General features: G+C 38.3%; 3 protein-coding genes across 3 annotated transcripts in view; 2 read left to right on the plus strand and 1 right to left on the minus strand.

The window, feature by feature from the left end:
• doc2g (double C2-like domains, gamma) overlaps positions 1 to 4,631 on the plus strand; it is a 70,710-nt gene extending 66,079 nt beyond the window's left edge. Inside the window, exon 11 of the mRNA XM_006787195.2 lies at positions 4,154 to 4,631. Coding sequence (XP_006787258.1) covers positions 4,154 to 4,293 — 140 coding nt within the window. The 3' untranslated portion in view covers positions 4,294 to 4,631. The remainder of the gene's footprint in view (positions 1 to 4,153) is intronic.
• A 2,401-nt stretch (positions 4,632 to 7,032) lies between these two features.
• Positions 7,033 to 13,116, minus strand: serping1 (serpin peptidase inhibitor, clade G (C1 inhibitor), member 1). The gene is made up of 11 exons (XM_006787196.3): positions 12,977 to 13,116; positions 12,628 to 12,675; positions 12,396 to 12,507; positions 12,153 to 12,302; positions 11,752 to 12,048; positions 11,403 to 11,624; positions 10,027 to 10,170; positions 9,732 to 9,935; positions 9,515 to 9,654; positions 7,760 to 7,982; positions 7,033 to 7,509 (listed from the first exon to the last, which is right to left on the minus strand). Exons 2-11 carry the CDS (start codon positions 12,673 to 12,675, stop codon positions 7,262 to 7,264), a joined length of 1,788 nt encoding a protein of 595 aa, XP_006787259.2. The 5' UTR covers positions 12,977 to 13,116; the 3' UTR covers positions 7,033 to 7,261.
• A 2,943-nt stretch (positions 13,117 to 16,059) lies between these two features.
• On the plus strand, positions 16,060 to 24,476 carry tmem134 (transmembrane protein 134). The gene is made up of 8 exons (XM_006787197.3): positions 16,060 to 16,269; positions 16,633 to 16,877; positions 18,705 to 18,772; positions 18,859 to 18,945; positions 19,014 to 19,090; positions 19,589 to 19,633; positions 23,946 to 23,999; positions 24,104 to 24,476. Exons 2-8 carry the CDS (start codon positions 16,677 to 16,679, stop codon positions 24,184 to 24,186), a joined length of 615 nt encoding a protein of 204 aa, XP_006787260.1. The 5' UTR covers positions 16,060 to 16,269; positions 16,633 to 16,676; the 3' UTR covers positions 24,187 to 24,476.
• Positions 24,477 to 27,402: the final 2,926 nt, after the last annotated feature.

Raw genomic sequence — 27,402 nt, forward strand, 5'->3', positions numbered from 1 at the left:
ATTGGCATTTGTGTTGGTGTGTGGCCTCAGTTTATATTGTTAAATGGTAATTATGAGACAGTGTGTTTCAGGTCATTTTACAGAGAAATTTGCACAAATGTAACATTTATGATATTCTGCTTAGCAATGGTGGTCACTCTCAAAGCAGAGCCAGTGAGAACTCAATAGGAAAATCAGTAATGGAATCGGCAGCACTGAATTCTTATCAGTTCCCATCCCTACACTTCACTCTGTGTTCTTGGCTAGCTTTGTGTTAGCATCAGTGTTGGGTAAGTTACTTTAAAATAGTAACTTAGTTACATTACTAGTTACTTCTATCAAAAGTAACTCAGTTACTTCAAGTTACTCGTTACTTTCAAAGTAACTAGTTACTAGGGAAAGTAACTTTGGTTTTACTCAGAATTCTCTTGTTAATGTGTTGCTTCCATAACTTTGCCAGTCTTCTAGCTTGCTTACTTGCCACAAGTGCACTGTGCCACCTACCAATAGAAAGGAAAAGATAATGTGCATATTTCCACGAGAGAAATCCCACGCCTGGACCGTCATTGACTGCTGCCATGATTCTAGCCTACATCACAGCGTCATGTGCGCCTTTTACATCCAACACAAAAACTGCAGTCGTGGTGCTTTCGATTGTACTCAGAACTCGGAAATTCTGCCTTCTGAATAGGAAGATGTAAGTAACACCAGACTGCAGATGAGCTGCATACAGGGCTGGACGGGGACAAAAAATCGGCCCGGGCATTTTGACTAGAGACCGGCCCGCCATTATAGGAAAAATCATAAAGCCTTGAATGAAAACAAACGCTGTTGTGACAGTGATGTACACTGTTTTGTTGGTATATATGCATCAATCTATCAATCGTTTGTTGTAAGACTCAGATAATTATTTTTTAAAAGCTAGACATTTTAAATGAGAATAAGAAAGAAAAGTTTTTCTTTGTGCCCACCTCTCCCTGTTAATGCCCTACCTGGCCCCCCTGGCAAAACTTTGCTAGATCCGCCCCTGCACAGTTACCAGCTGTCAGCTAACTAAAAAGGATCCTAAGGTTATCTGTTTCTCAGAATCAGTTCATAACTTCCCTTCAACTCATTCATGTCACCTAAAAGGTAAACCTGTTTCTCCATCACCTGTTCAGCTCTGATGATTCAGTAAGGACATCTCCTGGTTTCATCTTCATGTTTCCCTCTCACCAGATAACCAAACCGATATCATGACCAGCAGCTTTTTTGCAGCTGTGGCTCCAGCAAACATCAGCTGATACTAGAAATTAATATTAAATAAGTTCTAACAACAGCTGATCAAGCTTAAACGTGCTGCTGTTGTTTAACGCGACATCGGCTGGTTTCCTCTTTCTGGCGCAAAGTGGGCGATAAACAAACAAGAGAGCCGATCAGCTGATCATTGATCAGTTTTCATGATTGAAGTAGAAACGGGAGAGGGAGGGGGGAGAATGAAAGAAGAAGAGGCAGCTGTGCCGCAAAGACACAGAATAAATCCAGCTTTGTGCCTTTTTCATTGTAGCTGAATTACGGGACAAACTGTTGCTTTTCACCTCAATAAGAAACGCCTAATATTTTCTCTGGAATACCAGACGGGACAGTTGGCAACTCTAATAACTTATGAACAAAATAAAGTTCAACATTAACTTCATAGCACCCACCCAGCTGTATAGAAACTCCGTCATGCTAGCTAGCACGCAGTACGGAAAAAGTCAGAATAACGAAAATAAACTCCACCTAAACTTGGTTTATATCTGACCCAGATAGACTGCAGGTCATAACTTCTTACCTGAAGTTCAGTTCACACTTGGACCGGCGGCTGCCTCGGGTCTCTTTTCCTTCTGCGTCCCCTTTCCCTCATCCACCTGCTGGCCTCCACCACTTGCTAATGTTACTGAATCTGTGGAAGCTCCGCGATAGCCACCACACGAAGTAACGAGTAACGACCCTATCTAAATCCCAGTAACGACTAACGCGTTCCTGATTTTGGCATAATAACTAGTTACCGTGCTCGTTACCACAATAATAACGTAGTTACTGTAACGCGTTACTTAACCTTCTGGATTCCATCAAAATCACTACCCTCTCAGCTTGTTCGTGGCCAAAAATGGCCACCCCTTGTTTACGTTTACAAAATGCTATAAAATTCATATATATTAAGAAAAATTCCCACTTTTTTTGACATGATTTTTTAGATTAGTACCAGTGCTGTTCATGAAAATCAAAATTTCATTCAAATTCATAATTTTAACCCTTTAAATACCAGTTAGATCACATAATCCTAGGAACTCATAAATGGAAAAAATCACAAAACCCCAATTTTTTTCCAAATAAAACATGCCATCTGATTTACTTTCTAACCATGATGGAGGTTAGATGTATAACAATAATTAAAAGTATCAATGACTTTTATACATCTTTGTTTTTTTGTGCAGTGACAGAAAAACATAAAAACTTCCTCTCAGCTTGTTCGTGGCCAAAAATGGCCACCCCCTGTTTACATTTACAAAATGCTATAAAATTCATATATATTAAGAAAAATTTCCACTTTTTTTGACATGATTTTTTAGATTAGTACCAGTGCTGTTCATCAAGACCAAAATTTCATTCAAATTCATAATTTTAACCCTTTAAATACCAGTTAGATCACATAATCCTAGGAACTCATAAATGGAAAAAATCACAAAACCCCAATTTTTTTCCAAATAAAACATGCCATCTGATTTACTTTCTAACCATGATGGAGGTTAGATGTATAACAATAATTAAAAGTATCAATGACTTTTATACATCTTTGTTTTTTTGTGCAGTGACAGAAAAACATAAAAACTTCCTCTCAGCTTGTTCGTGGCCAAAAATGGCCACCCCCTGTTTACATTTACAAAATGCTATAAAATTCATATATATTAATAACGCGTTAGTCCCAACACTGGTTAGCATGCTGTCTGTACAGAGAGCATTGGCTCTTATTTTTTACGATCAAGCTATTGTTCTTATCATGCAATAAAAAATAAAAATAAAAGCAATATCTATATGCCACCTCTCAAAGGCTGCAGTCCACTCCCTGCCCAACTGAAATCAGCTGATTAGGGAAATGTTTAGGAAGAAAAAGGCACATTTGATGATCATTAATCACTAACATCTGTGACAGTATTACAGTAGATGTAATTAATGAATTCATCACAGTACACGTTACTTTGAAGAAAACTGTAATGTGATTACCCAGCACTGGTAGGTGGATGGTGGCACGAGGGCGAGCTCCATAACTCAAGCTGTGTGCAGTTATGGTTCTTTTTTTGATGCCTCGGGACACAAATTGTGGTCCAGTTGGACTTCTTTGGAGCAAATTCACAATGCAAAACCCTGAAAAAGTTGATAAAGCTGTGAGCATATGCTCCTACTTGTGCTCCAACTAATGCCCCTTCTTCAAGCTTGGAGTCTGCAGGCTTCCCCAATAATGACCGCTAAAACTGGACGATTAACTCTCGCTATGTTTGGAACTTCTGGGGAGCAGTCCAAGCATAGCAGATGTGCCTTAATGCTCACAGTGCTTCACAAGGAGAAGATCTAGGAGCAGACAGGGGTAAAATTTAAAGCAGAGATGCTTTGTTTTTTTGTTTTTTGTCGGTAGATTCGATCAATCTTTAAACACGCCTTGTACTAATGTACAATTTTGAGGTACTGAACTTGATTATATTCCACTCTACACTGCCACTCCAATTCATGAGAAATGTGTTACTTAAACTGTAAAGATAATGTTTTGTAAGGTCCCAGGATAATGTACAGTGCATTGGTAAGGATCCAGTATTTCCCAGATTTTTGGGGGCTCTTTAGAAAGATCTGGACCATTCTTTGGTCCCTGCAAACATTTCACATAAGTGAGTGTTGTGATTGTTTTCCCTCTGATAGCTATGCTAAAATGATCAGGAATTTCAGATTCATAAAGAGTATTTAAAAAAAAAATTATGAAAAGCAAACTCAACTTTTTCTTTCTTTAGTTTGTTAGTTATTTTGTTTCCTTATTAGTCATCTTCACCTTCTCCCAGTTTCTGTCTCCTTTTATCACCAATCGTCCTCACCAGCAAACACGTTTTCCTTCGCCTCTTGACTCCTCTTTGTTTCCTCTGCTTCTCCCTCTGTGTGTTTGCAGGAGGAGTGGAGCTGGGCATCAATGCGAGCGGAGAGAGACTCAAACACTGGTTCGAGTGTCTCAAAAACAAAGGGAAGAAAGTCGAGTACTGGCATACGCTCACGCAGCAAGGAGCCCCAAGCAGTGACAAACCGGACTAGATTATACAAGACATTCATGATACAAACGCATAAATGCACACACATGCAAATGCACTATACCACACACACACACACACACACATATTTATGTCTCACTGAACGATGGCCGATAACAGAGTGTGAGTAAGGGAGAAATAAGAACAAAGGATAAAACATGCAATAACAATACTGTTCAAAATCTGTCTCATATTGCCAATAAATACGGCGCAGAGTATTAGTATATGATATTCATACTAATATTAGTGATGGTAATAAGGTGTAATCTGAATACTTTTTTTTTCCAAGGTAAACCAAATTGTGACAATGTCCTCATTAAAGTGTTGACGTAACAAAACAAAGCTCACTAAATTGTGCTTTAGACTGTACCGTATTGTAGAAGTTGCTCATGTCCATTCAAATTTTATGCATAATGACCAGATTTGAGACTAATGTACTCAAAATTCATTCAGTGAAAGTACCCGACAGTATGTGCACCCTCTGTGACTCATTATGTGGTACGTAGATGCAGGAGCGGGGGGGGGAGAATGTTACGAAAGGATGATTGTCGTGAGAAGTCTCTTATCTTCGTGGATGTCTATCTAATGCAAAACAACACACCGTATTATAAAGCACAAAAAGATCCGTTCGGTGGATTTCTACCTTTACCTTTTCATTGTTTTTATGTATTTTCATTGTCTTCTGGTAACAGTGGTGTTTGATCCACCTTCACATGAGACAATAATGTGTCAAAATGTGCGCGTGCGTGAAGGCTGTGAGACTATGAGTGCCTGCTTTTCCTGCCTGTGCAGCGTCTGTTAATCTGTATTCACGTCATGCCCCATTCAAAACATCTCCATCCGAATTCAGAAGCGCAGAGGTGCGAAGGAATGTTTTTTAAAAAAAGGACAAAAGAAAGAAATCCTCTGTTACCACCGCAGGCCTCAGTGGTGCGAGTGCGCCCGGCCACTTGTTCCAGGCCTTTGCTATCTCTGTCTCCCACTGCCAGAAAGCCAAAAGAGCAACTTTAAGAAAGGCAAATACTGTGGTGCGTAATCTTTGACTGCTCCTGTCTGATGAAAGCCCAGAGCTGTGTCCACAGCAGGCAAAACGATGTCTTTCAGAGTATCCTGCACTGTGTTGCAGCATTTCTGAAACAAATTTCATCTGGATTCAAGACAGTTTACCTCAGTGACTGTAATTTTTGCTCCAACAGAAACACCAGTTATGCAACATGTTCTTTCGTCAGTGTGGTGTCACATATTTTGAATTTAAAGATACAGGAATTTGATTAGTTCGGTTATCTGATTTTTATAAACAGCTCGAAAAGGTTCCCTAACCCACATCTGCACGACCTCAGACATTCGATATTGGTAGAAGACATCTGGCTGAAGGTGAGATCAGCCATCAGAGGGAGTCAGTGTTTCGTCTGATTGTCCCGTTATTTTTGACCTATTAAATATCAGGTCTCTTCTAAATCATCTACATGTCTATTAAACACAGGAATTCCTGATAAAACTTTGCTTTTGGTACAAGACCCTTCCTATAATTTAACCTCTCGTGTAAAGGGGGATTACATCCTTCAGGGTCAGTGGAAACGCACAGATCCAACAACAATAAGATCCCAATTTCATCGAGCTGCATGCATGCCGTGGATCTTTGTGCACATTTCAGCATTTTCATCTTATATATAAAACTTATCTACATGCCTGCCAGGATATCGGATGTCGTCCCCTGGTTCATCTGTCACAGCAGCTCTGGCCATACACTTGTTCAGAGAAGCACATGCACGGTGGGTCAGTGGCCTCGGGGAGTTTTCTAACTGTTGAATCGATCTGGCTGCTCATATTCTTGGTGTCCTTCGATAACCTTGTGAATGTCTGATTGCTGACTGCAAAAAAAAAAGAGTAGATCCTCCAAAGTTGGATTAGGATAAGAATAAAGGGCTTGGACACTAATAAAAAACACTTTTAGGCTTAAGCATATTTTCATTCAGAGCTTAAATAATGTCAGTAAGATTTGGGAAAGGGTGGTAGGTTTATTCTGCACTCTGTCTATGCACATTGAGACTCCCAGCACGTCGGCAGTGAGATAATCAAACCAAAACAACATTATCATATTATCCAGGCATTAAGGATACATTTCTGGTTGGCAGTGATCAAATAGAGTTCACATTTCTGGCTGGGTGGTTATTTGTTTCCGTCTCTGGATCTGTTCGTTTTGTTTACAGTCACTGAATTTTCTGACTCTTTGTCTATTGACCCTGCTTTGCTTATGTAATCATTTCAATCTGCAGTACAGCTGCATGTTTAGCAATCCCCATCAGCTTGTATAATAGAGTGCAACCTTAGCTGATCATTCTGAATGCCGACGTGCCATGCATTCAGCCTCCTCGCCATCTGTGTATTTGTTTATTTGTGAATACGACGATTCAGGGTACCTTTTTTGCTCAGTTCGCTTCGCTTTTCCGAGCAAGCTCTCGCTTTAACGAACAAAAAACCTTTACTGTCGCCGATTTTGACACTCGTCTTCCTTGAATTAATATCAGTGGTGATGATGCAGGAGGGGTGAGGAGGGAATGAGATGGGAAAATCACTGTTGCAGTCCCTGTGTATTCACTGTCCATGTCAATCACACAGTATGGCTGCCATCCTGTGGTGGGTTTGTGTAAGTACTTCTCAAAATAAATCAGAGCTGTATCAGTGGGCGTCTGTCCTCCTTTGAACATGTGATTCTTCAAGAACAGAAGATAGGCACCATGTGTGTTGTGTAGATATGTGTTTATTTATCATCGTCTCGGAAGATCATCCAAATCCACAAGTCACTGCTCACTTTAGTAACTAGACTATTTAAAGCAATATTGATTCTTAACAACTGAATTTTCAGAAAAATTCTTCAAATTACTTCAAACACAGCAGCAAAGCAGCCTTTGTTAAACATTGCCTGTCGTTTCCTGCACATTTTACCCCCCATCCCTTGTTATGTTCTCCTCTCACGGCTCGGTCAACCTGCCAATAAAGAGCGGCACATTGGTGTGGTCACTCCACAGCAGCATGATGAAAGGCCGCAGGGCGGAGAAGGAAGGGTAGGAGCGGGAGAAGGACAAGGTGGTGACAGCGCCGGCCTCCACTCCTTGTTCGGTCAGTGCGAGGAAGGCTCTGTGTTTGGCGTCGTCCAGGAACAGTTTCTCCTGAGGGTAGAGGCCACACAGGTCGGCACCCTCGTAAAGCACTGACAGTCCTGGAAAGGGAGTGAAAAGTACAGAAAAGGTAGTAGTGAGGGTGAAAGCAGGTAAGAGAGCCAAGCATGTGGTGGAGATGCTTTGAGATCAAAAAGCAAACGTAGAGACATATTTCATAAATGGGAACCTAATGTTTACTGCTAGCTAAACTGCACAGGATGAAGGCATGGGTGGTGTTTATTTATGGTAATACAAAAAAAAGTCAGATGTTGGGTTGGAAAGAGAGAAGAGCACAGAAGATGAACCAACCTAGTTTCTTGATAAGCGTGTTCATTTCTGGCTGGAAATTCAGTTTGATTTTGGGCAGAGTGACCTCAATATGCTGAGGAGATGCTGTTTTCATGTTTTGTATCATTTGAACCACAGTCCTGTCTGTCATCTTCTGCTCGATCTCCTGCAGCTTTGCCTCTGTGTTGGTGGAAGGCAGCAGGATGTAAAGACTGCTGTCTCCTGTGAGGGCAAACCTCGCCACCTGTTGGCCAAAAAAGATAAAAAAAATACTCGAAGTGTTAATAAGTGACAAAAGAGATCATTATGAGACCATCTGTTTTTACCACTGGCATTTAAAATAAACCTGAGATGTGAAAAAAAATTATCTCATCATCGTAATACACATGATCGTATCAGTGCCTGTAACTGTTTGGCTGGCATTAACTTTGTTTAAATCATCTGGTTGTCCATGAGATGGAAATATTCTCTGTGTATTGTTTTGTAATGAGTGAAAAAAGAAAATGCACCAGTGGTACAGTAAATTTAGTAACTTTGTTGACTCTCTAACTCATCTGAGCAAAACCACGGTGCACTGAGGCCAACAACATGATTACCAACTTAAAGATATCTACTGTTGTGCAAAAGTCTTGAGCCATCGCTCATTTTCCTTGGAAAATCTTTAGCAATTTAATGAAAATACGATATATATGGCAAAAACAGAGTTTGTACAATTCTAACATGCCTGAAAGTCAATATCTGCTTTTATTCTTCAACACAGCCTGAACTCTCTGAGGAAACATAGATAGTTTTTGTTTTTTGGTCTTCCACTTGTCCATTTTCCTCTTTTTTTTTTAAGGGCACACTCCACAGCATGTTGAAATACACCAACCCTTTAGATAAAAGCTTTTTTAAAATCACCTTGTTGGTGCAAAAATACTATTTAATGCTCTTAAAACTGTGTTATCTTTGTTATTTTTCATAGAGTCAACAAAAAAAAAATACAAATTGTGTTTGTGCCTGAAGATAGAATTTTAAATTGGTTCTTTACTTGTTTGTTCATTTCATTGGTCAGTGTTAAATGGCTTGAGGAACAAAAAAACATTTTCGTAGTAATAGCATTCTTATGAAAATGGTCAGTTACACAGGCCTGGACTGAAAATGAGTGAAAGAAAAAGCAACCAATGTCCAAAGAAAAACTATAAAGGGACCTTCAGAAAGCCGGGAGAGCTGCAGACCACTTTAAAAAATGATACCGTCTGGTTCCTTGGAAGTAAAATATAAGGAAAGGAGAGGTGGCTCAAGACTTTTGCACAGGACTGCAGGTCACCGGAATTATGGACTATCAGATGCTGGAATCTGGTTACGACTCTGATACCTGTCATAGCTCAAGAGACAAGACTAGAGACAAGAAACTGACCCTTTGGGGAACAGGAAATTGAATGCTATAGATCTGAAGTATTTTAGCATATTTACTTATACAGGAATAAACTGTATAGCGATTGTAGTATAAAATTAAAATAACCGTATAATGACAGATGAAATCTGGATTTATATTTTTCTATGATGCTAACATTACCTAAGCTACTGTTCAAACTGTATGTTTTGTGAGTTAGGAGAGCAGTTTAGATGTGCATTAAAGATGAAAAGCTCAACATTAAAGAAACATAACACACATGTTTCCTGTAGGAATCAATGAAGACAGGATGTCACTTCTGTTGCCTGTGGCAGAAAGGTCTGTGTAGGATTTAGACACGTATTGCTGTGAAAAGTGTCAGCTGGTGGTTTGTTCCTTACCTGTGCCTTTAGGTGGGGATCATACATCATAGTTGCCATGTACTTGTCATGATAGAGAAGAGGCACCGTTACCACATCACCATTAAATTTTGTGAAATGTCCTTTTTTATTTTTTGGTTTAAACTTGACCTTCCACTGACCTAAAACACACGTAAACAAAGTTTATCAGTTTCCACGTTTTTGAAATGTGCATAAGGTGTGCGCACAGTTTACTGACCGCTGAAGGAGACGGCGTTGAGCAGGATCAGCTGTGAACTTGGTGGGACAAAGTCAAGCAAGTTTGTGATTTTATTTTGGGTCTTTTCTGCCACCCAGCTGTTGATCATTTGTGTGTTTTCCTCAGTGGTATTCAGTAGCTTTGTGGGCTCCGCATCATAAAACTGGATCGACTGGTCGGTAAAGGACTCACTCAGATTCATGTCTATGGAGGAGAGCCAAAATAGAAATCATTTTATCTCCCACGATCTGTGATTTTCTGCTCTGTGATATACTTCACACTGTGATAGTAATACGTGAATTATAGTAGATCTGAGAGGCCATCAGCAGGGAGCCGGCCAGCTTCTCTCTCAGCTTCTTCATCTGGGAGTGAATGCAGTGGAAGTCGTGAGGCACGCAGATAGCGCTCTCAATGGCCTTACGGGTATCGTTCCTTGCACCTGAAGGTACAATTAGACAATAACAATAAGTTTAGTACATTATAGGAAGCTGCAAGCCATGTTTGATTTTAAAAATACAGTTGAATCCATTTTTGTCTTTTTAGCTGTGTACCAAAACATTTTTAAGTCACAGTTATTTGAAACATGGAAACATTTAGTCCAGGGGCTCCTTTAGTTTAAGGAGAAAAATATGGCATGACCCTTAAATGTAATGTAATGGGAAAATGTACTGTGCTGTGGATAGCTGTGAGCTTTTTTTTGTTGTTGTTGTTATTTCTTAATAAATTCAGCAGGTGAAAGATCTGAAGATTATTTCAGGTGCAACATTTACATTTGAAAGCTTTTTTTTGAACTCATAACATCTGGTCAAAAGACATAATAGAAGAAAAACGGGCCATCTTTAGGCTTTATATATAAAACACTCTCCAACACAGAGGGAGAGAGTGGGAATATTAGGAGTGGTCAAATAAATAGTTTCACTAGTTACGCTGATGAGCTCAGAAACATTGTAAGTCCAGGACATTCACAGAAGATTGCAGTGCTGTATGATCACAGCATCATTTCTATTTTTAAGTTACACTTCAAAACATCCATTCAGTTCAATTCATTTCCAATCATCGATCATCTTCCACTCATTTTCTTCAGCTGTCATAGGGCTAAAAGCTGGGCACATCCTGGAAAGGTCTATCACAGAGCTAACCACATAAGACGTTAACCAATAATACCTAACAAAAGCCAGACCAGTTCAGAAAAAGAAGAGGAATTTAATATCAATCTGTAACCTGTTATTTCTTTGGCTTTGTTCATTACTGTATTAATTCACCCTCTAAAATTCTGCAAAACTGAAACATGAAATGTATCCTGCAGGTTTATCTGGTTGGTTTATCTCAAATTTAACATGGTGATGTATGAAACTGGAAAACTGCGTCACTGACCAAATATTTTAGGGCCTAAAAAATACATGTCTGCATGTCAGAATCGCTAAAAATGACCTACGTGCCTGTGTTTACAGACTAACTGTGTGAAACAATGCAACAGCGCCACCTTTTCACCATTCTAGTGTTCATGAATGACAGTGGATGTGTTGTGTCTATGGGATGGCCTTGTTTTTCAGACTTCAGAGGAATGAACAGTTCATTGTCATTTTTCTAGGATTCACTGGAGAACATGATGAATGCTAAACATTTTCAACGTGATTACATTAAAATAGCGACTCGCCTCTCTTTTCGTACCTAACAACAAATGGGAGAGCACCCCACCGATGCTGACAGGAGAGAAGAGCATGTTGCCAGAAGGATATATTTCTCTGAGATAATAATACAGCTTCATTGAAAACTCTGTCATGGACTCCTTCAGTATGGGTTCTGCTGTGCGGCTGTTCTCCTCCGGGCAGGGCTCCCATGGTGAGGTGGAGCCTTGGCATGTGTGAGGAAGAGCTGTAGGAGGAGCTAAAACTGAAACAAATCATAAATAAAAATGTTTTATGCAACTAATCGATCCTTTTTTTCCTCTTACTAACTCAACGCGCAGTGAAAATCATTAAATCTATTAAATCTCTATTATAGTTGACAAGCCCCCTACCTTCCACAGTAAGGTTTATAGAGCTCAGCTTTTTTCCATCATCCAGTTCACATTCATAAATACCAGCATCCTCCATGCCAGCGTTTTTGACCATGATGCTCTGATCGTGGTCTATTGGAAAAATCAGCTCTATTTTTTTATTATCATCTGCGGAGTCATCTTCAAGATTCAACTTTATTCTTCCGTTTGCACTTTCTTTGAACCACAGTGCAGCGCTGAATTCTCTGGAACTTGGGATATTGCAAGGGAGTTTAACATCTGACTTTGTAAATACTTTCATTTGATAGTCAGTGAATTCTGCAAAAAGAAACAAAAAGCAGACAAACAGCAAACACTTTATTGTTCGTTGCTCCACTAACTGTAAAATTAAAAGTGCTCGTATGATGACGAAAGAGTCTCACCATCAACTATGACGTCAAATCTTCGTACTATTTCCATATTGCTCCCCTTTAACAGACACTCGTACGTGCCCTCTTTGGTTTTAGTGACAGAGCGAAAGCGGAGGGAAAAGTCTGAAGCGACGGGCTGATAGTTTTGAAACAGGATGGCACCTGTAGTTTAAAAAAGACCAAGTGTTATATACATATGTGTACATAAAAGCAGCAAATATTTGCATCACACTGAAAACAGAAGCCGTTTAAAACCATTGAATTTCCATGTGATTTCTTCCACTCCGATGAAGTGATTATTTGCTGGGAGACAAGGAAGCTCCAGCGTAGAGTCAGGTATCACCCTGATTTTTGTGCATGATGACAGCTGACCAGGAGGAAAGAAAGACATCAAATGAAACTTTCACAAATTTAAGAGACAAAACACCTGCCATTTAAGTTTCTGTGGGATTGGTAAAGATATTGTCCTGCACTTCTTCAGATTTACCTCAAAAATGAGCTGCAGCAAGAAGCAAAGTGTGGCCTTTTGTCCCATCTGCAAACGAGAGAGGATTTCAAAATTAATGTGGCACCAAGCCGGAGGAGAGATCAATATGTGGCGCAGTCTGTGAAGTAGTGATATCAGTCTGCATTCAAAGTTTCTTAAACTGTTGTTATTACAAGGATTTCACTGCCTCATTAGATTTCCAAAAATCAAAAGACACATGTACACATTTTCCTGTTCATGTCAAATATGTTTACATATTTTAGGAAGTAGCTGAACATATTCAAGTTGGGTTAGTCGTACACACGCACACACACGCACACACACGCACACATACAAATACATAACTTACAGCTCTTGAATTTCCGTGTGTCCAGATTCAGTCCTGATACGAGTATTTGTCAGTAAAGTTTCTCTGACATTGAACCACTGTTCACTGCAACCAGCAGCTCTTACTATCTGCTCGCCTGAACTGCAACCAACAATGACTAATCTGTGATTGTTGGTTTAGAGATGTTTGTTTGCATAATGCAAGTCTTCTGACTTATTGGAAATCACATGATTTCACATGTTGGCAACAGGTACTAAGTGGAAATATTCAAATTTCAGTGTTTATTTCGCCTTCAAAGATAATTTCAAATAAATTCCATTAGTTCTAGTATCAGTGCTTTAGTGCAGAATTTGCAAAACACATCATCTCAGCCAAGAAAAGTGAAACACGGGTATTATGGGGGAAGACAGACAGTTTCACTCCTAAACTGTTTTATGTTAGTTTGCTGAAGGTTGTGGTGGGTAGAGAAACAAGGGCATAAAAAAGTAAAAACCCAGCTTGTCCTAACTGGCAGGCGACATCTTTACTTGACTTACTATTTGTGTAGAAACATCATACAACAGAACGACTTTAACGTTTTTTTCGGTTGCTTCCTAATTCTCAAAGGGGTGAGACGGTGGGCAGCTCTGCATGTTTGATTTGGCAGATTGTTTTTTACATGTCCTTCTAAACACAACCGCAGAAAGATTTGTGGATCCTCTCAGGTGCAAAGCACCACAACATGGAGCCACAAAAACCTCATACAATATTAGTGGAAAAACAAAAACAAAACAACAACTTCTATTTCATTAATATAGATCAACCTGGTATAGGTGGTGTACCTAATCTGAAGCATAGTTTACTCAACGGTTCTCTACATTACTTTTATTTCCTAATCATATTTTTATTATTATTATTTATTGTATTTGTGTGTTTGTGTTTGTTTGTTGTTGTTTTTTGCTGAGATATAATATTTAGATTATTTGGGATTAGGATGTTACCCAACACATAAAATATGAAAATCATTTTAAAACAAACAAACAAACATACACAAAAACCAACAAAACTGGCAATAAATTAGGTTAAGTGTTACCATTTTTGTAAACTGGCTCTCTTGCATCTTTTACAGTCATGTAACAAAGAAAGCTTTCACAGTACTCTATGCAATCCTGCACAGAGTACTGTGAAAAAAACCGTACACCCCATGATTCACAATGGCTTGTAGAACCACAATTTCTGTATAACTATCAGTTTCTCACATTGTTGTGGAGGAATTTTGACCCACTCTTCTTTACAAAGTCCCTTTGGTTCATTGAGGTTTACAGGCACTTGTATGTTTACAGTGCTTTTAAGATCTCACCACAGCATTTCAATAAGAATAAGATTTCTTGTCTTTTTCAGCATTTCTGTTGTAGACTTGCTTGTTGCATAACCCAGTTTGGACTTTAGGTGCCAGAGAGACTGCCTCACATTTGACTCTGGTGTACAGAGGAGTTAAATGGCCAACTCAGTGGCTTCAAAGTGTCCATGTCCAAGCCCAAATCATCACCTCACCACGACTGTGCTTTACAGCTGGTATGAGGTACTTGTGCTGCTATGCTGTGTTTGGGTTTCAACAAATGTGTCTCTGTGCATTATGGCCAAACATCTCTGCTTTGGTTTAATCTGTGCAAAGGATATTGTCGCGTGTGTTTTGTTGTTTGTTCAGATGCTACCATGTTATTTTTAGAGAAAAGAGGCTTTCTCCTGGCAAACCTTTGTTGTTGAGTCTTTGTCTTATTGTATTTTTATGAACTAAGACGTGCAGTATTTTGCAGTTTCTCTGAGCATCACACAGTTTGGCCTTAGGTGATTTGCTGAGATGACTAATACTTGAGGGAATATGGCATTGCATTAACACACACCTGAATGCGTTGGACAGCATCAAGTCCTGTGAAATATTTCTTTTTTACTGTAGTGTGTCGACTATCTCAACTGGTTTTCCTCTTCATCAGCATACCCATAACTGGAGATATTTCAAAGCAAGTTATATCAAAATAAATACTTCCTTAGAGCCTTTTTAAAAAAAATCATTCTAGTTATGGGAGAAGAGGCAGCTTTACCAAATTTATTATGCATGTAAATACAAAGATCCAGTAAATCTATATGTGTCTTTAAATCCAAATGGAGAATACATTCATTTAGCTGATTTGTTGTTATCAGTTCTTAAGTGCACTGCTAATGAATATTGAATATGTTAAAACAAAATACACTAAAACTCCAGTAAATGAAAAGCTGAAATGCCGTTTGATTAAAAGCAAAAGATAAAAACGCACAAAATAGATTCCAGCTCTTTAATTGACATTAATTAGCCTTGGTAATATATTACTGGCTTGTGGGTTTGGACGGGATGCCTTTCCTCCATTAGATGACCACAGTCCATGAACACGAATATGCAAACATACACTTTTGTTGATATTCTGATAGGTTGTGCCCTAAACAACCCAGGTCAAGATGTTTTTGAATTGATTCGTGCTTTTAATAAAATAATTATTTTTTATATTTACTGTGTTTTTACACCAGATCAAAATTATGAAAGAAGACTGACAAACTGCGTCGAATAAAATACAGCTTTGCTAGTTCTATACTATCCCTGAAGTTAATGAGAACCAAACGTGACCATCTTTAACGAGATGCATTGTATTAAATTATATAACACAGCTCTAACTTGCAACAAAAAGCTGCACACACATCATGTGACAGCTGTGTCACTTACGTTTGTTCATTTCTTTTCAGTTTCTTCCTATTCATTTTATCGTATTTATCATTTATCCAAACTTATTCGTTAATCTGTTTTAGCTATCTTATATTATTCAGCATACACACGCACACAGTGAACGCCTTTTTGAATTATTGTCTCAAAATTCCAGGCTTTAAACTAAAGAAATTCAACTTACTGTATAGAAATTTCGAGTGACTTATGTAATGCTTTGCCATCTATTTTTTCGTAGGAATCTCATAAATTGTAATGATTGACACAGTTTCTTCAGTTTTTTTCTCCTTCGATAACAAAAGTTAGCGGATCGATCGATAAAACGACACTCGATTCGGCGCCCTGGCTCGCACACGAAGAGAGCGCTTTGGGCGTAATCAGACGTATCTAATCGATTACCGGTTGCCAAAAAAAGAAGAGAGTCCAAACTTCTAAAGAAGTCGCACTACAGAAGCAAAACTAAGATACTGCTAACAGAAGGCTTTAAAACCACTTTTTTCAGGGCTTACAAAAATGTGACTCGTCTCCGAACAAAGTTCAGAAGTCGAAGTTTCTTCGCAGGAGAAAAGATTTACTTAAGACAGTAAGTTTTCCTCCTGGTCATCTGATCGGACAGAAGAATGAGGACAAACAATGGCAGAGACCTACAGGAAAGCCGCGTAGCCTCTGCTCTGTTGTACTTAGCCTCGATCCCATCCGCTGTTACGTGTAGGCAGCACGGCAGCTGTTTTCGCCTTTTAAACCAAAGTGGTGGAGTTACTTTATTTAGTTTTTATGTAGTGTAGCATGTATGAGCGAACTTTAAACGTTTAAAGGGAAATGCTGTGATTGGTGAGAGAAAACTCAGCAGCTGCTGAGTTAGTATTTTCTCAGGCTGTCTCCTGCGATTTGAGGGATTAAAAATCCATAAATCCATAAAACATTCGTTATTACTCTTAAATCACAGTGAGCATCCGGCTACAGGACCTCAGGGTGTAAGAGGGAATCACCATGGCAACACAGTTTACCATCGACGATGCGTTTGTGCTGGAGGGAGATGAGGAGGGGGTTGTGTCTGACGGAGAGCCGCAGGGATGGAAGGACAGAGAAGGAGGAGAGATGACATTTGGCCCTTTGAGTTTCTCCAAACCTCAGAATCATCCCTCACCTGCTGCTGCCGCCTCCCCTGAACCCACTAACCTCAAGTATCAGGTAGCATGCACACAAGAGATACAAAACATTGTTTGCATTTTTGTTTTTATGTTGCTGTTACATTTCCAGTGAGAGGCTGTCTAATTCCTTTTTTACTGGTATCAGTTTTAGCTTGTAGTGTTTTTATAACAACACTACGAATTTGTAGCTACAAACTCAAGAATTCAGCAAGTCCCTGTGAGCAAGGAAGACAGCTAACTTATGATTTTGAGGACTGAAAGAGAAGATCCAGGCTTAAGGTGGGCAGCAATTGGCAGCAGCCAGTGAAATGAAACAAAAGAAGAAAGAAAACAAGAGCATGAAAAGATGCCAAAGAAGAAAGAAGAAAAGAAATAAACCTTGGGAGCACACAATTTTAATGACATGTAACAATGAGATGATTTGAATCTATGTGGAGTGAAAGAGCAGGCTTCACGAGAGCTTCCGCTAGCAGCTTGAACATAAAGCAGCATTTTAAAATTTATTTTTTTTTTGCGTTACCTCATCTAGCTCTGACTGTAATCTTTGTCAAAAAAGGAAATATTTCAACCTTAAAGGAAGGAAGAGAGAGGGTGTCTGTCCACAGCTTAAACTAGCTATTTCCACAAAAGATGTGTCTAGTAGCTCAAGGCTCTGCCTCCCATTATAAGCTGGAGAACTGTAGGAGCCACAAAGGCTGCAGTCTGACAGCACAGTGCTGTATTAGCATAACTTGTACACACCAGCCACAGTATTATCTGTGAACTCTTTGTGCTGTTCTGCTGCAAACAGATATATCTACCAACACTGAGAAAAGTTTAAGAAAAATAGTGGTGGTAGATATTGTTTATACAGTAAAAGTTGCTCATTTTAGCCTGTTGCTAGGTGGTTGCTAGGCAACTTGATCCAGCCTAATACTGAATGCATAATTCAACTTTTGTGGATGTGAATGAGACATTATTGCAATGAAATTAAAACAATAGGATGTCTTTACAATGTGTTATAGGAGCATAAAAGTTCAAACTGGTCATTTTGTGACTGGCGGTAGCTAGGCAACATAATAAAATCATAATATGTGATATAAAAAACAACTGGCAGGTGCCTAAGTTGGGCTTGTGTGCCAAGTGTGGCTGTTATGAAAGTCAAGGAGGGATTCATGGAAACACACATAGATACAGTAAGTTCTGGTAAAATGGAATCTGTAAGATGTGATGGAGCTTGGTTGTTAACCGTGTGAAAAGAACTATTTTAAACGTGGTTCTATCACAACATATTTGTGAAGGCCAGTAACTCTTGTAGATTACTGTTCAAAAGTCTTGAGCTGCCCTTCATTTCTATTTATTTTGCTTACAAGCAGTAAAGTGGTCTTAGGTATCAGTTCTCCAGTTTTTTTTCTCCACTTTACACTGACTGCCTGAATCATTCAAGGATAAAAGCAGTATCTAACTCCAGTCATGAGCCTGTATTGTGTCTACACTTAACAGACAACTTAGCAAAGAACCAGTTTTAAATGATATTTCCTGGCACTTCATTCCTAGCAGCCTGTCACACAAACACATAATTTGTTCCCATTTCCTCTGGCGAATATATGAACAATGAAATAAACATTTTGCACCAACAAGAAGTTTCCTAGCATGCTGTGCAGTGTGTCCTCAAAAAAAACTGGACAAACTGGGCATGTGTGGACAAAAGAAGAAGTGGGAGGCCTAATAAATTTCTACAGCAGATGAACATATCTGAAAGTCACGTCCTTAAGAAATAGGAAAAAAACCAGCAACTATAATAACAGTATTACTTTTGCTTCCTCTCTGCGAGCTATACATTTTTCTTTGCCGTTTATATGACATCCATCATCTCCTCTTGTTTTAGAATCTGGAAAATGAAGACGCCTTGGGCAACAATGGGAATTCCTCTTTCAATAACTTCTTCAAAATCAGGTGGGCTCTGTAGTTCAGGTGTGATTTTTCTTTTCCCTGCTTCTTCTGTGAATGTGAGATGAAGCGTGTTTCTGCTTTCTCCGCAGTGACCCTGCAACACTGTCTTACTGCAGCTCTCAGTGGTCCTTCAGCACCTTGAGTTCAGTCACGCAGCTTTCTGCGCACTGCTGCGGGTAAGTTCGGTCTTCTCTCACGGAGAAGCATAACAAACACGGTTACTTTAAAAACACGTTTCGCCTAGGTGGGTGTCCCATCCGCTGGTGAAGAAAAACAGAAGGGTTGTTCTCTCTTCATTCCTTCTCCTCATCACTGGAGTTGGTAAGTACATGTTTTTATTACTTATTACGTACGAAACACACAAACCAGAACAATCTACTGAGAGAAACTTGTTTTTCTCATGTTTACCTGATTCATTTTGGCTGTTGGAGCATCACAGTAACAAGGGCTGCCTGCTCCCACTGTAGATGGTTTAGTGATTTTAATTAAATTTTGGTTTTAAACTCAAAAGAATTGCTAATCTCCAGTTAAATTTCTGCAGTCTAAAAGGACAAACACACCTCTTCTTTCTGATTTTAAGTTCACTTCAAAATGACGCTCTAACATTAACACTAAGGCGCCACTCCAAATTGTTTTGCAATGTTACACCAGGTAGTTTGTTCCGTGTTGTGTCAGGCAATGATAGTCTTGGCACTTTGCACAGTGAACTTTGTCCCCCTGCACTGATCAACAGATTATGACAGAGCTATTGCCAGAATAACCAAACGAATAAAAACAGAACCTTTCAAACCTATAATGTTTGTGCTGTTTTTGTTTTAGCTCTTATTTTCACAGGTATTGGCATACAGCTCAATCCAAGTGCAGGTAAGGAAGATAAAATATTGACATGCAAAGCATTTAGACTGTTGTTGTTGTTGTTTTTTTAGAAATGCATGTTAGTCCAAATGCAAGCATACACAAAGAAGCACGTCACTTCTCAACTTCTATCAAATTGTAAACAGACCAAACATGAATGAATGCAGGACTTATATAGTGGATTAAATAGTATAATTCAGAATGGAATGTTTTTATTCCATTGAGTCCATTAGTGCTGGTGTGCTTTCCCACAAGTGGGAGGATCTCTGTGTTATCTTGACACACAAAATAACACACAGAAAGCTGCCATAGTCCTTGCCTGCTACAGGACAGTATAGTTCTCAGTCCAGATCTCACAGTCTGTCTGCTTTTACGACTGGAGTGACAGAATCATAACAAGAATGATGTACAGTGGGTCTTTTTTGCTTGTTTCTTTGTTTTTGTACCGCCTTATGACGATTAAGGTGACAATCCAGGATCGCTGAGTTACACAGGCTTAGAGACCAGTCGCTAGGGAAAACCATGCGTTGATTGTATGAAAAACTAGAGGAACTAAAAAAAGATGAGAAACTAGAGGCAGCTGTGGCAACCTGTTTGCAGCCAAAGTAGTCGCTCTGAGGTTTTCAATCTCCTCCAACAACCACTGCCAACCAGTCAGGAAACACATGTTTCCCTAGCAACCAGTGGCTTTATTATATCCATGGTAGATAACTGTCCTACACTTGAAAAGTGAAAAGTGCAAATATTTCATGCTGACTGACCTTAGTGCATATGGGTCATCTCAGACTTGACATGATGGTATTTGTCTCAGTCAGCATCTGCTTTTGTTGAGAATAGTTTAACCCTCGCTCAGCATCTTCAGCATCTGAACATTTTTGGGGGGTTTTGTAAATAAATGATAACATGGTGCATAATCTTTGTAGCAACTAGTTGGCCGACTTCCCGCTAACCTCAAACTCCACTGAACCTCTTTAAATCCTCTTTTTCTTGGATGCCTGGAGGTTTTACTTTATGGTTACACCTGAGGGAACAGCCACCCTGATCATTTAAATTCAGCTGAAAGGTCCCTCAGTTTCTGGGAACCGAAGGAGCATTTGCACTTGGAAATGACAGATGGCTTAAGGTTTAGGCTGTTTAGGCACCTAGAACACCTAAAACTTCCACTTGTCCTCTAAAATAACTTCTTCAAGCTTACGCATTGTTACTACACTCAATGTTGTCAGCAGAATGTTTGTAATGTAGCAACAAACCTATACAAGAATCACTGTTTCTTACTGTCAGGGAAATCTTTAGTTAGATCATTGTAAGTGTAGTATGGGTGTGAATAAAGCTCATAGTAGTCCACAGCTGTGTATCCCTCCACATTATACCTGCGATGTTTTGCAGACAGGACAGGCTTTGCCACATTGGAAAAATCTTGTGGAAATAAAATATCTTTTTTCCAGTAAGTTGACCATTTTTTCTGAACCCTCCATTACTCACCGTGTTTCTATCTTGGCCAAATGGAATTCAATTGGTTGGTGATTTCAGTATATCTTTGGGAGCTGGGTGGATACTCTGATGTGTCGTATCCACCCTTGCTTTTATGGACATGAGTGGACATTGGATGATTCATGTTAGCAAACATTGCATTGTTTTTCTTGGCCTTCATCTGTTCATCTATTCCTATACTCTTGTGGTGTGTTTTCAGGTGGTTGAATAACTTAGTTCGTGTTGCCTTGCAGTGCAAACTCTTTGCGTATGAAGTATTCTTGGTTAATATCTCTTGTGCTAAATCTGAAGTATTACCAAACAGCAGATGAGGATCTGCTTCAAGGAGCAAGCGCTTCACCTTCTGCCTTACCAGACATTTGAATTTCGTTATTTATGCAGGCACGTGATGAGGCACTGATTTAAGAGGCGCTTGATTTACTTTTGCTTTGTACTCAATTGACAGAACAAGCATTTTCAGCACTGGTCAATCATATTTGTGATTGAGTTTCAAATTTGGTTAATTGTCCAGCCCTAGTGCAATGCTCTGACTGCATGCTTGCGATAAGTTTGTATTGAATGAGATCACACTTCACATTCCATATAGTGCAGAGGTCTGCTGGGCCCGGTAGTGGCTCTGTGTGTCACATGTTTAGCTATCTTGAACCTTGTCTTTGATTAGTAGTGTCCCTTTTGTTTTTTCTGCCTCCAAACCTCTAAAAAGCTGAGTGTTCAATACTTCTCATCTTGTATTTCTGTCCAAACCCAGTGCATTTTATCAAGTATCTATATGTTCAGAACTGTTATTCAGAATTTCTTTGGCTGTACAACCAGGATTTATAATGAATTAAAATCTGTCAGGCAAGTTTTAAAAAGTCTTTTCAGATCAAATGAGCCTTGCTTTTCCCCTTTACAAAAATCAGCACCTCCCATTAAATTGGTCTACACATTCCACGAATATCAGCTTCGAATGCTCACCCCGAGTTAGGCACTTTTAATTAGTCATGTCTGCCTTTTTTGTATAGAGTGTCTCCTCTCCAGCTTGAGGCAGAAATCAAGCAATTAATGTGCTCTTTGGGATGAGCTCACCCACAACATATTAAGAAAATGTCACCAGAGTCCAAATAGATGAGATTAGATCAATTTGCCTTTCATAAGTAGCTACAGGAGCAGGTGCAACTCTGCAATTAAGCTGTAAAATCTGCTTAAGAAATTTCATTATCTAAAGTTGACTGGGCATACTTCCATAACCCTGAGTCCTGTTCAGAGCAATTCATGCTCTTATCACTGCTCCCAAGCCTTTTCTTGAGCATCATCACCACAAGAATTGTGGGTGGGGGGTAATCTCTTACCCCCCTTTTTTTAAAGTAGAGAATTTTGAAAGTTAGCAACACATTATTAATCACTTCTGCATCAGCTTCTGTGCTATTTTATCATACATTAGTTGATGTATTATTCTACTCACCCCTTTAAGATTTTCTTTAAAATGTACATCTGCTAAGTCACCATCTGCCTCCAAATGAACTAGCATAAGAGTGATTGTGCATATGGCTCAAGTATTGCATTATTTAGTAACACTTTATAATATCAAAGAGAGTTATTACCCTGTAACTAAAAGGAATTCAATGTATTTCATTTGAAATTACAATATAATTATATACTTAAAGGTAGATACACTAGAATAAGAGAGTAACAAGACAGATTTTTACAGGAAACAAAGCAAAATTATGCTCTGCAAGTAAATTTAAGTAGTGTGTAAGTACGTTTTTAAGTACTGCATGAGTAATTTTAAATAAGTAATTTTGTAGAAAAACAAGTTAGGCAAGATCAAGCCGCTGCATAATATGGCTCAAGCTTGTCTGTTTGTTTTCCCACTAAATTGCTTACTTACTTAAAATTACTTACACACTACTTACATTTACTTGCAGTATAATTCGTGTGAAAAACTGACTCGTTACCCCCTTATTCTTGTGTAACTACCTTTAAGTATTTGTGGGTAAATCTAATTACAGTGTCATTTTAAATTAAATCCAAAAAAATTCCATCTAGTCATAGGGGCCTTTAGACATGTACTTTAAAATGTTGTAAAGTATGCACTATTTTTTCTGTGACCATTTCATTGTGTTTATAACCAGAAAGTCTATAAGTGCAGCCCAGCTGTGCAAGCATTCTTTTTTTAAAGTGTTTTACACTGTTCAGACTCCTTTCATGTGCAACATAAAATGAGATCACATAGTGAAGGAAAGAGGCCAATTATTTCCTGGTTTGTTTATGAAAATTACAACACAATTGTGTGAGCTGTAGTTATAAATGTGGTTTGCTGTTCCCACAGGCAGCTGCAAATATCACAGATTGAGCTACAGCTGAAATATTTGACACCACCACTTAAATTTTGCCTAACTAAACTGAAAGTACCATCGATATTGATGGTTGTATATTAGGAATTTGCAGTTTGCCTGTTTCTGGTGTCCTCTGGTGTTACCTCAATTTTCTCCATTTTTATGCTTTCCTTTCAGCCACATAATTTATAATCATAAGATACTTTTTCACCTTCTTGTTCACACCTTTTATTAATGTTGTTAGAACACTAAGCAGTGATTTCCAACAACAACGTGTTAATCTTGTCAAAAGAGTAGTTAGTCATTTTCAATATTTATGCAGCTGTAGCTTCAGATTTACTGTACAGGCAAACTTCATCAATCCTCTCATTTAACTTAGCATTTCTGGCTGTTTCAGAGCATGTAAATGTTAAATGGACCGGTAGTTATGTAGTAATTTCTTAATCTAATTAAGAACTCAAAGCGTTGCGTGTGTTTTCTCTTGACTGTAGCTAATAAAACTGTCCCCACAGGTATTTCAAGTGCTATTTTCTTCATTCCTGGATTTCTTCTGTTTATCCCTGGAGGTAATTTTGTTCATTTTATCTCTTAAACCTTTTACTTGTCTTTTTATGTGCAAAGCTTTGTTTTGATGAATGCTAATATTGCCATTCTCTGTGTTCGCCTGCAGTGTACCATGTGATTTACATCAGCTGTGCAGTCCGTGGTAGAAGAGGCTTCAAACTGTTCTACCTACCTTATTTTGAAAAATGAAATTTCATGTGCCCACACATGTTCACAACATTTCTTTCAACTATGTTACAATTAATGGTATTTTGACACTCATAAGATATATTGACCTGTTTGTTGTTGTTTTTCTTTGTTTTTGGTTTGTTTGACATATTGACCACTCCTACTTTTACCACTCAGCGCCTTCACTATATTTCCACTCCATGAACTGACATTACTGTATGTGTATACCAAAAAGACCACCGTCTCGCCTGTGTATTCTGTTTTACGTGAAAGATGACTGTGAAATTACTATAAAATGTTGTATATTTTAATCTGTGTCAGTTGGTTTTAATGAAAAGCCATTCATTTAAATCATGATATATTTCACAATATATTTAAAATGTAGATGTTATATAGTTCAAAATCAGGCATTTACCTCTGCATCTGTTATTGAGTGCATTTTTCCAGTGAAATCTATTTTTGACCTGCTATTTCTTGGTTCTAAGAGCGTGTTTGTCTGACTCACTCCATTCATCCGCTGTTCTGAAAGGTATTACGCATTTATTCAATTTGTAAGGCTAATTGAGAAGTAGCTTTGGGTCTGCTTTTAAAGGATGATGGATCAAATCTATTTAACAGAAGCATTAGGATTGCACAAAAACACACACACACACACACATATATATATATATAGATATATAGATATTTGTTATATACAATTTCATGGTCCAAAGTTTGGATATATGTAATAATTGCTGTTAAATTTACTTTCAATTTAAATGTAATACTTTCTTTTTAAATGGTCCATTGACCTACTTCCAGCATGTTTCTTTTTCAGATTTTGAGGCCATGTTTGAACGTGTCTGAAAAAGCTATAAAGGATAAAAGCCTGAAATTTGATCTGAACCGGGATACATCAAAAAATGTCTATTGCCTTAAAATATGAAAAAGTCCCATACTTGAGCACACACTAAAAAAAAATAATAAACTTCACATTGCAAAAGTCAATTAGTGATAATTTCTGGATGGTATATGGTTATATTTCACAGTAATGTAAAATGAAACATGTAGAATACTTTAACATAAAATTTCTAGTCACAAATATAACAAAACGGCTATTTTCATTATACTTTTATGCTGGCAAATATTTAAAAAATGCACCAAAATAAGTTAATTAAATCAGTAAAAAAAAAAAATAGTAGATACCGTTTTTGGACCTACTGCCCTGGAGGAGTCTCATCATTCAGCTTAAATTAAAAATATGCTTAGAGACATTGGTCTTGAGCAGTAGACTAGTCCTTGTATCTAACCATTTTTATAGATTTTTATTTAAAATACTGACCTATGAATCATTCAAGCATAAAAAGGCACCTAAATCAGTCAGTGTTAGGTCGACCTGTAACAGACAACTAAGCAAAGAACCAATTTTAAGCCTGTGATTAACACACATGATTTGATGCCATTCCCTCTGTTAAATCTACAAAAAATTCCAAAGTGCATTAATTTGTTTTTCACATAAATTAACATCATATTAATTAGAGTATTAATTGATAGGACAATAAAAGGAAATTTGGTAAGATTTGGAGGAGCATATGCTGATCACATCTTTTTTTAATGAGCAGAAGCGACAACAGGACAGGGCAGGTGAGAATAGGAAAGATGAGGCATGTGGCATGCACATTAAAAAACAGAGGTAGTGGAGAGGTGAAGATGAAGAGAGAATCAGTACTACAGAAAAGAGCTAGAACACGTTTTCAGAGCTCACATTTGCCATAATTCAAAAAGTGGCCAGATCAGATAAGACACACATAAGACATGACACCTGATTTGATCCTTGTACATTTTTAAAGCAAACTGATAAACCTGAACTTTCTTTTATTCATTTAACCTTAAAATAATGTAAAAAAATATAAAGTCTACACATCTAGTAAAAATGCATAAGATGTATGAGTTTCCAACATTTCAAACATTACTCTAGATGCTTATACCTTAGTGAAGGTGGTGTTTCTAATAGGATGTTACTCCAGGACAGATGGGTATATGGCTAGAATCACAGTATATATACTGAATTGAATTGCAGCACTGTGCTACATATACTGCCACTGGTTTGGTACTTCAAGCCTGATCAGATCAGTTATGAGTATGACAAACCAGCAGGTTTTTAATCACATTTTATTCCTAATGACACAAAGGACCACTACCTCTTTACTACCTCACAAATCCTCTGAGTGTGCATCTATGAAAGTAAGCTAAACAAGCACTTGAATGTTCAGGGTTGATTTAATTGACTCTTAAAAAGAGCAATTGGACCCAATAAACAGAAACTATTTCCATTTAAATTGATAATAGATTATTCTAGATATCTAAATCTCCAGTGATACCAGTTTTAAAAAGAAATAACAGGAATAATAACAAACCCAATGAAGGACACTTGGGTTCTGCTGCTTTCCTGTCATACTGGTCAGATAACTGCTGAGCCAGGAGTAAGCTAGCACTTTTTAAAAAAAAAAAATAACAGGGTTCTTGGTGATCTGCACTGATGATCACTCTGTATGAAGCTATAATGTTTGGACCATTATGATGAGAAAAAATAGTGGTAAAGTCCATCTGCTGGAGGCTAGCAGGTAGAGTGTGGGAAATCAATGGGTTGCAGACTTTCACATCCACACAGAGGAGGAAAAATAACAGATAAGCATGGTTTTTATGCTGCTGGCAGTGTGTTTGAGATAACTGTCATGCTGAAAAAGAAGCTGTTGCCCATCAGATGCTTTCCAGATTATATTGCATGGTGGGTCAAAATCTGATGGCACTTTTCTGTGTTCATATTCCCATCAAATGTGGCACAATCTTCAACATCACTGGCTGAAATGCACCGAACATGACAGAGGCTTCGCTGTGTTTTACAGATGGCTGTACCTCAGCCCTTTCTCTCTGGTCTCCTTCCTTCAGAATGGCTTCTGTCGGATTATGATATTACTTTATGCCATGTTAGACCCCTAATTAAAGATTGTGAATTATTATGTAGTTTTAGTTTGCATTATGCTCCTGAATTAGAAGAAGGTGATAATTATTACATTTGTTAAACTCATTTGCATTACATTAGACTGCTGATTTATTGTGAATGAATGATATTGTATTATGATGCATTATACTGCTGCGTTATAAGAAATACTGTTCCAGAAAGTCATCGCCTTATTTGTCTGATTAGAAGAGAACAGAGCATACTGCCCCATCTCATCAGGAGCAGATAAACAGGGA

Source organism: Neolamprologus brichardi, chromosome 6 (genome assembly GCF_056152115.1).
Source record: "Neolamprologus brichardi isolate AB-2024 chromosome 6, ASM5615211v1, whole genome shotgun sequence".
Classification (NCBI taxonomy): Eukaryota; Metazoa; Chordata; class Actinopteri; order Cichliformes; family Cichlidae; genus Neolamprologus; species Neolamprologus brichardi.

Excerpts from the sequence above, each read along its gene's own strand:
- serping1 (XM_006787196.3), bottom strand. The coding sequence starts at position 12,675 with ATGGGACAAAAGGCCACACTTTGCTTCTTGCTGCAGCTCATTTTTGAG. Across the intron at positions 12,049-12,152 it reads ATTTGACGTCATAGTTGATG|AATTCACTGACTATCAAATG; the intron begins GTGAGACTCTTT and ends TTCTTTTTGCAG. Across the intron at positions 7,510-7,759 it reads CACGCTTATCAAGAAACTAG|GACTGTCAGTGCTTTACGAG; the intron begins GTTGGTTCATCT and ends CTCCCTTTCCAG.
- tmem134 (XM_006787197.3), top strand. The coding sequence starts at position 16,677 with ATGGCAACACAGTTTACCATCGACGATGCGTTTGTGCTGGAGGGAGAT. Across the intron at positions 18,946-19,013 it reads CTTTCTGCGCACTGCTGCGG|GTGGGTGTCCCATCCGCTGG; the intron begins GTAAGTTCGGTC and ends CGTTTCGCCTAG. Across the intron at positions 19,634-23,945 it reads ACAGCTCAATCCAAGTGCAG|GTATTTCAAGTGCTATTTTC; the intron begins GTAAGGAAGATA and ends CTGTCCCCACAG.